This window comes from Pinus tabuliformis, chromosome J (assembly GCF_031772625.1).
Source record: "Pinus tabuliformis cultivar Carrire ecotype Pingquan chromosome J, CPIR1, whole genome shotgun sequence".
Taxonomy (NCBI): domain Eukaryota; kingdom Viridiplantae; phylum Streptophyta; class Pinopsida; order Pinales; family Pinaceae; genus Pinus; species Pinus tabuliformis.
The window spans coordinates 1,000,024,344-1,000,035,098 of NC_142295.1; the positions used below are offsets into that span (position 1 = coordinate 1,000,024,344).

Below are 10,755 nucleotides of genomic sequence, written 5' to 3' on the forward strand. Positions count from 1 at the left end.
CTTAGTGTAAAATAGAAATTTTGTTAAATAAAATTTGCTTATATTTTAATTTCCCTATCTAATTAGAATATGAACTTATTAGAATTGGAATAATCTCAAATCCCTAAAATCTTGGTGGGTGGGAAGCCGTGGCATGAATCTAATTTAACTTGACAAAAAAAGAATTACACATTTTATTATAAAATGGACCATTTTTCTAAATAAAATTTGCTTATATATTAATTTCCCCATCTAATTAGAATATGAACATATTATAATAGACACAAATATTTATTAAAAGTCAATTCAACCTAACAAACTCTGTAACACACTACAATCATTGATAAACATTAAGACTAAGAATATGCTTAGCATATAGATTGAGAATCAATCTAGGCCACCTTAACTTGAAAAAAAATGTTTCCAAAAATATATACATATGCTTTTCTTTTTAAGTATATATAATATTTACATAGTTGAAATCTTTTACTTAACATGGTAAGTGAGATAATTTATTTACGAAATATGTTGTACACAATAAAATGTTTCTCTATTATTAATATAATTTTAAATACATCTTAATATTATTAAAGAATTTTTTAATTATAGCTTTCAATGATTTTTTTATTATTAACAATATTTTAAGTGAAACACTATCAATTTTATATTAAAAAATTGAATGAATTACACAATTTTTTTTTTAATATTCTTATTAAAAAAAATTGAACCTTTTACTTTTAATTACTTCTCTATTACCTCTTTATGGATAAAAATAATTGAACCTTTTACTTTTAATTACTTCTCTATTACTTCTCTTTATGGATTGAAATATTTGCCACGATCAACACTACACACATAGTTTCTCACTTATTCTCTTTATAAATTGAAATGTTTTAATATGATTAACCTTACACATAGTTTCTCTCTTCATATATGAAATTAAGTCTAATATAGATGAATTCAGATTGATATTCAAATAATATATTTCAAATAATATAAAACAAAAGAGAAAATAAAATATATTTCAGATTCGTCGGCGGCCCGCGTCGTGACCCTGTTCGATAGATGAGACTTCTTAATCAACTTTAGAAATCGCATCATGAGGACATATAAAGTGAAGAAACAGCAGGGGGAGAGTCATATATCTAGAAAGACAATAATATAATAGGTAGATGGGAGTTTGCGTGTAATATCATGGTTGGATAGAGTATGTTTGGAAATTTGCGCGCATTTCAAACTGTCGTGGCACAACCTCATCCGAGCAGTGGAAATGATCTCTCACTCACCGGTTGTTTACCATTTGCTCAGCCGAGGGCCAGAGAGAATCCTAGAGCTAGCTTGGTCTGCACGGAATTCAACCTATATTTATATAAAATCAACTCCTTTTCAATGTTGTCCTCGCAATGACTTCTATGTTGCTTATAATATTAATATTTGGGGAATATTTTAGAGAAAGTCGAATGGTCAGAACATTTCCTATCCGATAGGTGACGGGCACTTCGGCGAAGGATCAGTGCCGCAGAAGTTCCAAGTTATTCTTTATGATCCTCCAATCGCTCATGACCGAAATTATTATTTATCGTCCTCGAATTGCTCATCAGGATGAAAGATATTGTTCTTAAATTTGAAAGCTCGAAAAGATCATCAAACCCTAATCTGGTTGCAGAAGATCATGGAACTATTCATTCATTAATTCGCTGGCAACGATTTTTTGGCTTTACAAGTCCGCCTAGGCTCTGTAAATTGCAACATTCATTCGAAATTCACCCTTAAATATGAGTATTCCTTCTGGGTTAGATTCAATATTCCTCTCGTGTGACGATGGCATGTTTGTAGATCCAGAGAGTATGTGGGACTCCATTTCGTTTCAATCAAAGCAAACTCTTGAGGATCTCCCAAGTTACAATATCCATCATCCCCAGAGATCTGATTTGGTCAACACCTACAACTCTGGAATCCCAATCGACCATCGTGATCTTTTGAATGTTCGCACAATACGCAATTCCAGTCTCCCAACTGATCGTCGTTCTTGCAATAGCTTAACGCCCACTGCCCAGATAGAAAGGTGTAACAAAAAAATGATCGAAAAACAGAGGCGGAAGGACATGAAAATTCGATTTTCAAGGCTGAGATCATTACTTCCAGAAGAATATCTTCGGGTATGTTTGTCCGGTGGATGTCTAGGGTTTTTTGTGGCCGATGCATCAATAATATTCGTTAGGGTTTTTCCGTTTTTCTGCTTTGTTTCAATTTTATGAATGGGCAGCTCCGTATTTTGTTGCGCAGGGAAAACGTTCAGAGTCAGACCAAGTGCTTGGAGCTATTAGTTACATTGGTCATCTACAACAATGTGTCGATGCTGTTTCAAGAGAAAGAGATAGATTGAAGGCCAACTTAAATAGACAAGAACAAATGTCGTCCGTGAGTATGCATGAATTATCATCAAACGAGAAATTTTCCAGTAAACAACCGTGGCTCCAACGATCGGATGAAGAATTCCCTACGGTGGAAATAAAGTCCATCCATTCCGGTGTTAGGATCTCCCTCAATGTGTTCGAAGATCAGATTGTCTACTCCAATCTTCTGCTGGCGCTGGAAGAATGTGGCCTAGAAGTTGTGAATGCTACCTCTTCTTCGGTTAATAACAAGGTTTTCCATAACATATATAATAAGGTATTATCCTATACTCATGACATCACAATATTTCGCTGTTTTCTTTAGCAGAATCTAAAGATGTTTGCTTTAATCTAAACATACATATATTTGTACGCTGCCACAGGTGTCCGATATTAACAAATTTAACGAGGACAACCTCTGCGAAAAGCTTCGGTATTTGATATTCAATCAAGAGGCCGACTTACGGGCGCTTGATTCCCCAGACCAGTCTGTGCCGGCGCACAAATGAGGACTAAATGGTTTAACAAGCTTATGCTCAATTATATTTTGTAAGCTGAGTGTGACTTAGATCTCAATGATTTGAAGAACTGCTCCAGAGTAGATGGCTTCACTAACTTTTAGATAGAGATGGATAAAGGTAGTTCATTTATGAATTTGGGCTGTCCTCCGTTTTCAGTGTAGAAGAAAAGTGGCAGGCATGAATTTGTGTTCTTTGCGAAAGTAATTACCCATCATTGTCAATCATTCAACTCTAGTTTCTCAAATTTTATTTATTTATCAAAATAATTATTTTTAAATTATATTAATTTATTATATTAGTTATTGTATTAAAAAAATTATATTTCTAAGATTTAGAATTGATTAGTGAATAAAAATGTTAAAAATCACAGATTTAAAATTTGGTATATATTTTTCCAGGAAATCCAGTGTATATGTCTATATATATATATATATATATATATATATATATATATATATATAATTTATAAATTTATTATTTATTTATTTAATTTTAAATTTATAATAATTATTTTTTTCAAAATATATACTCATACAAAATTTGAAGCTTGAATCTCACTGTTGATATATTAAGTTGGCCTCCTTCACTAAAATAATTAGTAATTTCAATATAACCTGTTTTAATAAAATATATATATTACCTTTAGCTAACTATTATAAATTTAGTATAATATTTTATTCATAATTATAATTTTCTTATGCTATTCCGTTATATTATCTATTTATAAGTTGTTTATTATTATTAATAAAAATTTAATATTTAATTTTATATAATAATTTAAATATTAATAAATATATATATATATATTAAAAATTTTAAATAATTAATTTTGATAAATAAAAATTAATTTTATAAACCATATTCTAATGATAGCAATCATAATCTATCAAGATACATGCTATCCTCCATTGACCATACAAATAAAATAAAATAAATAATACAATACAACTGATTGGTTTCTCACCATTTTATACCAAAAATGATATGAATGAAAATAATGGTTATGATCATCTAGCACTAATATTTAGATATTCTTTTATATATCTCAATATTGATATAATGTTTAGATATTCTTTTATATACCCCAAGGGATTTGTTGAAGTATGGTCTATTATGTAGTTAGGTATTTGGTTAGTATTGTTTATTTTGTTGTTAGGTGTTTCGTTAGTATTGTCAGTTATGTGGTTCGGTATTTGGTTAGTATTGTGTTATGAAATATTTAGTCAGAGAAAGTAATTTTGAGTTGGTAACTATTAATTCTGTGTTTTGGAAAAAAGAATTTTGGTTATTTATATTTTAAAGATTTATTATTTAATTTTAATAAAATTTTTAATTAAAATGTAGAAAATTTACTCTTTACTCTATAAGAGATATTAACAATTTTTTTATTTTTATTATGAATAATAAAAATGGAATTTTCTATAAATAATATAAGTAATAAAAATGAAGTTGAAGTTATCAAATGATATTGGTGTGAAAGAAGGAGCTTATTGAATCAAGAATCATTGGAATACAAGTTAAATGGCTTTTGCCTTGCAAAAAGACAAAACCATCCCCTTAAACCATGTTGTTGAAGCTTACTTGGGTATTTGTAATTTTTATTGTTGTAAGTTTTATAATACAATTTTTATATAAAATAAATATAAATGATTATGTTGAAAAGCTATAGTTTTTTAATTTTAAGCTTAGTTTTGTTGTAATAATTTTATAAGAAAGTTGAATTTTTTTATAAAATATTTTTATATACAAAAATTCGATGAAAAAATATAGATCCCTTACTTTATTATGATGTCAATAGAAAGTATGTTAACACCATCATTATTATAAAGATAAATAATTATTATAAAGATAAACCTTATGATAATTTGTGATCAAAATACTGATATATGATCAAATCCACATTTAAATAAAAATAAAAATTATATGATGCATAATCAAAACCTACAAATAAAAAATCCCAATAAAAACCATAAAAAATAGAAAACAGTAATTATATTAACATAAAACAACATTCCACATATAGTTTCTTCTGAAATTAAAATACAATAAAATATTTTGTAAAAAATATCTACCACTTCTTTTAAGTCTTACTATTGAGTATGTTTATGCAATTATTTGGGTCAAATAAGACCAATAACAACTATAAAACCCAAAAGAATGAAACATTGAGGTCCCTCTGTTCAATTACATATTTCATTGGCATAATTCAAACATAATTATAATAAATATATGATTAAGAATGGACTCTTTAATTATTAATTTGATGTAAGTATATTATATTACCAACTTTATATTTCTTTGGCATAATTCAAACATAACTACAATAAACATATGATTAAGAATGGACTCTTCAGCTTCCAAATCTTAGTATTGAAATTTAATATTCAAAGTGAGGGGTGAAATAAATTTTGCCTTTTTGTTGTGTTTTAAAGCTAAATTATTTGGACCATATAGATTTAATATATTTTTTTATGAAAATGTAAGGTGGATAGAGAAAGATGTAATTTTCATTTTGTAAAAGTTTTGGATTCTAGATTTTAATAACATTTATTGTAAGCAAAATCGTAAATGATTATATTTATAAAATTTGATATGTAGTCAAAAAGTAAGGAGTAGAAATAATCTTAAAATTATTTTATGAAATTTGGTGAGAAGATATGATAATATACCATTTTATAACATACTGAATTTTTGAATTTAACTCGAAATCATAAGATATCATTGTTCAAAATACAATATAAAGCTTAACTCGAAATTATAATATTTCATTGTTTAAAATACAAGACCTTTGTCTGCAAAATAATAAAATTTAGAAAGTACTAAGTGGCATTTTTGGATATTTATGTTGTAATGCTCGACTTTTTAAAATCAATAGTAAAGTATACATGATATAATTTTCGTCTCTTAGGAAAATAATGGTACATATTGCTCATTTTTTAAAGAACAATAGACATGAGGTAATAAGTTGTATCACCCCTATCTCTGTTCCTTTTAAACTTTTACTATTTTTAGAAATTGAAATATTATTCGATTTAATGGCCATGGAAGCCACGATGAGACTTATGTGATGATGTAATATTTTAGTAATTGAGTTAATAAATAATATGCTTGGAAATATTTAGGAAAGCACAATAGAGTTTAGAAGACTTCTTTCTAGATTAGGAAGAGCTATTGGTGGTTAAGTCCACATGATGGATATTCCCTAAGAATCTCCTAAAAATCCCTAGGAGAAAATAATTAAAATGAAAATAAATTAAAACAATGGGAGAGAAAGATTGTGTTAATAACTTAGTTGGAGATAAATACTAAGTGGGGTAAAATAAAACATTGCGGTAGAGAAAAGTGTGTTTTAAAGAAAAAAAACTAAAACAAAAAGGCCGAGGCAAAAGGTTGGCAAAGCTTAAAAGTAGGATGCTGTTAAAATATGTTGGGAAGAAAGTTATAAAAAGAACTACTTTGGAATCAAACGGGGAATTCATAGCAGCAAGAAGACGTTAGCTTTGGGGGGAGCTAGTGGGGATAGCTCATGGTTGGGCTGATGTGATTTTCTCCTGGGTATTCCAAGGCAGTAACGGTTAGATAAAACTTTGTTAAATTCTTACTCTCATTTTGAATTGCTTAATGATGTGTAGATATAATAGCTACAGTGTTGTGTGCTTGTGCTTAGTATACATGTTGTGTATTTCAAATAAATTGTTATCTAGCCTTTCATATGTTATTATTACCTGTCTATGATTTTTATGTGCATGAATGAACAAGAACAGGTCAAAAGAAAATGTTAGTAATGAGAACAATGAAAGAAATAATCTACAACTAATGTTTGACCTGAGAAACCAAGATTTAAAACAAATGCATATATGGTTGAATATGGCTATATTGGAGTTGTCAAATATTAAATGTATTATGCAGTATTACAATTAGCATAGAGATTTTGTTGTCAATTTAATCCTACAAGTTGAAGAAAAAAAAGTTTGATTCATAACTAAAGGGTATTAAGATAATTATTGAGAATGAGAGTCTTCCTAAGGATTTTAGGATGTTTTATTGAGCATTCGAAATATTATTGAATCTTATTTTAGTATAATGATTAATGATGTTTGAATAGAAAGTTTGATTAATATTAAAGAAAAATTTGGTCGTCGTTCGAAAAATCAAGCAGTACAATAAAGGAGTATCTATTACATTTGTTAAGATTATATCATACCTGCCCTTATATAATCGACTATAATATGGATATACCTGTAGGAACTCAATCCTTCTCAAAAGGGAACTTGGAATTTTTTATGATTTTATTATTCTTTAATGTATTACATGTTTCTATTTGGGAGTCTATCTAAAAGAGCTTAAATACAAACTAAAGTAGATACCCTATTAGTCTTAAATAATTTTATGAAGCTAACGTAGATACCCTATTAGTCTTATAGTTATCTTAATATTTTGGACTACAAGAATTTGTATAAGATAAATTTAAAATTTAAAATTTAAAATTTAATCGACTATTGAACTAGTGCAATGGGGCTAATATAGGAAAATACATATGATACCATGATAAAGTAAATATATGGGTAAGGTCATAGAAGACCCTTTGTTAGGTGTTATGTAAAAGAAGGTAATATTCTCCATACAGAGACCTAAGTAACCAAGGAATAGTTGCCGGTAGAATAGATAGTATATCATCATAGTGAAGAGTTAGTACTAAGTTGATATGAGAACAATAGTTATTGTCCTCCATTATTGGAGGAAATTCAAAGAGGAGTTATAGAAGGTGTTTCTTTGAAATGTCACGGTGATTATCATTTAGTTTCTACATGCATGCATAAACAATGGAATAGAAAAAGGAAAACTTTAAAGATGAATGGGGTAGTTAATTGACATATTCATTTAAGTTAGATATCAAAGAAATTCTCCTAAATGTTATGGAGATTTACTTAATTGATTCATACTAGTATATCTATTATTTCAAAGTTATACCACAAGCAGTCGAAATGTAGTAAGACAAGTTAATATATGATTCCAAATTATATAAGAAGTCATCTATATCAAATAGAACCATGGGAATCCATTCCACAAATTGAAGATAATAGGGTATTATCAGAGGATAAGTTATTTTATTCTTCTTCTAAAAGTAATATCATCATTCTTATAGTGAATAAAACACAATATTCAAAACTGTTCTAGCAAGCTTATTTTACAAGTGGCATGTATCAGATATGATGTGATTATGAGAATGAAAAGACAAAGTATATAGTGTTGAATTTGTATCTAATGAAACTAGACCAGAACCAAAACCCCAACCCAAAAGAGGCCTTGCAACCGTAGTCCAGATGTCAGGTTACCCCAAGAACGAATGATAACAACAATTCGTTCAACCAATTTAAGGGGTAGTAACATAAAGATGCCACAGTAAATATTTTCTGACACTAACATAAAATTTGGGGTCACAAATGAAAATTTTCAAAAAGAGGAAGCGATATATGCTATCGGGAGTATCACGGCTAGACGCTACAAGTTTCCTAGAAGTCCCATCATTGGAGCATAAACTAATTCAAAATATATATATATATATATATATATATATATATATATATATATATATATATATATATATATATATATGTATATATATATATATATATCTCTCTCTCTCTCTCTCTCTCTATATATATATATATATATCTATGTATATATACATATATACATGTATACATGTATATATATATATATACATACACATATATATATATATATATATATATATATAATATATATATATATATATATATATATATATATATATGTACACATACATACATACATACATACATACATACATACATACATATATATATATATATATAACCTGGAAGAACCACATTCATTCTTTATCACATAGAACGTAAAGGAAACAAATAAAACAATATAAGAATATTTTAACAAGCAAGGTGACGAAATTCATACATGGAGGAATGATAGAAACATCTTTAGAGGCTACAAGTCATGAAGAGCACTATATAACCATATGGCATAGGCATAACTTGAAAAAATAAATAAATAAAGGGAAGTCCCCATTTATGGCCAACATAGTAATATAATCCCTTTTGGGAAGAATTTACAGTTAAATTAGAACAAAATCTACCTCAATCTCAAGGGATTTTTCATAAATATGATTTACATTATTAGAAGAAAAATTGATAAGAACCTCGAGTACAGAAAAAAAAATAAAAAAGAAAAAAAACTACAGGGTATGGCAAGTTCTAAAACATTGCAAAAGAAATAGGTCAAAGGCCTAGGACAAAGGACACCCTATAACCTCTACGCCATAGTAAAGTCATTTTCTCTCTAATTAAAGTCACTTGGAGGATGGACTTGGTTGTAAGGGTTAAAGAGGGAGGAACCATGTACAAACTGGAAACCCATATTTCAATGCACCCTGATGCGAACAACACAAGTAGGAAAAGAGCAATGAAAAACCGACCCGTGGCATTGACACGAGGAGTTAGAGATAAAGGAAATTCCTCTGTTTCGTAAATATGAGTTGGGAATAACTTCAAAAATACTTGTAAGAATTCATAAGGAGAGGTGAGGATGTTTAAAGAAGGAAAAGAACCAAATTCAAAAAAAATAAAATTGAGAAAAATATTATACAAGGGAGGGACATATACCTATAGTGGATACTATGTCACTCATTCTCCTACTTCAGCTATAAGAAAGATCCCCATCAACACTAGAAAAACCTTCGTACAACTTACTCATATCAATCTGATTAGAGACTAACATTAATTAGGGAAACACATACCGTAACGACTATGGGTCAAGTGCAATATGGTCACAATAACCTCTCGAGTGAAACAAACAAAAATCTCGTAAAGGAAAAAGAAAAAAAAAATATACCTATGTTTGAGATGAAATGAAGAATTTTCCAGAGAATTTCCACCCAAAAAATTGTATGATGAACATTAAACAACTTAAAATTTAAAAGGTAATTAAAGACGGTGTAGCCAAATAAATGGTAATAGAACTAATACTAGATTAAGTTTAAGAAACAAGAAAATTGCCCGTACGAAGGGAAATATATTTTTACATTTAGGCATGTAATGAGCCACGACCTGAAATTTTAGAGACATCTGCAACACGAGGATGGCGACTAATGGTCCCAACACACAAGGGAATTCCCTAGCACTCACTGAATGTGATTAATGCAGTAGAACAAACAAGTAAAGGTTTTCAAACTATAATAAAGGGGCAAAGATGAACCACTTAGACCTTACCAGTTTTCATTTCTTGTGGCCGAATGTTGAAGTGAGGGAGATGCATGCATTCCATGGAACCTGGAGTAAAATTCCAGCTTCCAAGGTGCCAAATTTCCTCGAAACGACGCTCTGTAAACTAGACAAAATACGCCCAACTAGAAACTTGAATGAAATGAAAATGATTTCGAAAGGAAGGTTAGGGTTTGAGAAATTAATTTACACCCTTGGACGGACTACGTGTAATCCTCACCATCTGTAGGAGGTTGGGCCTGACATCCATGTGAATATCACATTGGATGAATGGTGCGGCTGTTAATCATTCACCTACCTAAACCACACGACTGCTTAAATCATTTCCCATAAAATGTAGATTTTTACTTGTAGATTCAACAACTTATGTGATATGCTAAAAACACAAGACAAGAATCTACTCTAATATTTAGCGAAAACCAAAATTGGTCAATGAGAAAAATAAGAAGAAAAGGAAGAATATCAATCACACATAACACAATATTTCTATGGGGAAAGAAATTGCTAAAATCCTCGACTATCTATATTGCATTAACTAGAATATCTGAGAAGAAAATACAATTCTTGTTCAACTCAAAC

At 29.1% G+C, this 10,755-nt stretch overlaps 1 protein-coding gene across 1 annotated transcript; it reads left to right on the top strand.

The window, feature by feature from the left end:
- The first annotated feature begins 1,418 nt into the window (after positions 1 to 1,418).
- On the top strand, positions 1,419 to 3,140 carry LOC149230216 (transcription factor bHLH36-like). The gene is made up of 3 exons (XM_089376014.1): positions 1,419 to 2,138; positions 2,266 to 2,652; positions 2,759 to 3,140. Exons 1-3 carry the CDS (start codon positions 1,755 to 1,757, stop codon positions 2,882 to 2,884), a joined length of 897 nt encoding a protein of 298 aa, XP_089232140.1. The 5' UTR covers positions 1,419 to 1,754; the 3' UTR covers positions 2,885 to 3,140.
- The last annotated feature ends 7,615 nt before the right edge of the window (positions 3,141 to 10,755 follow it).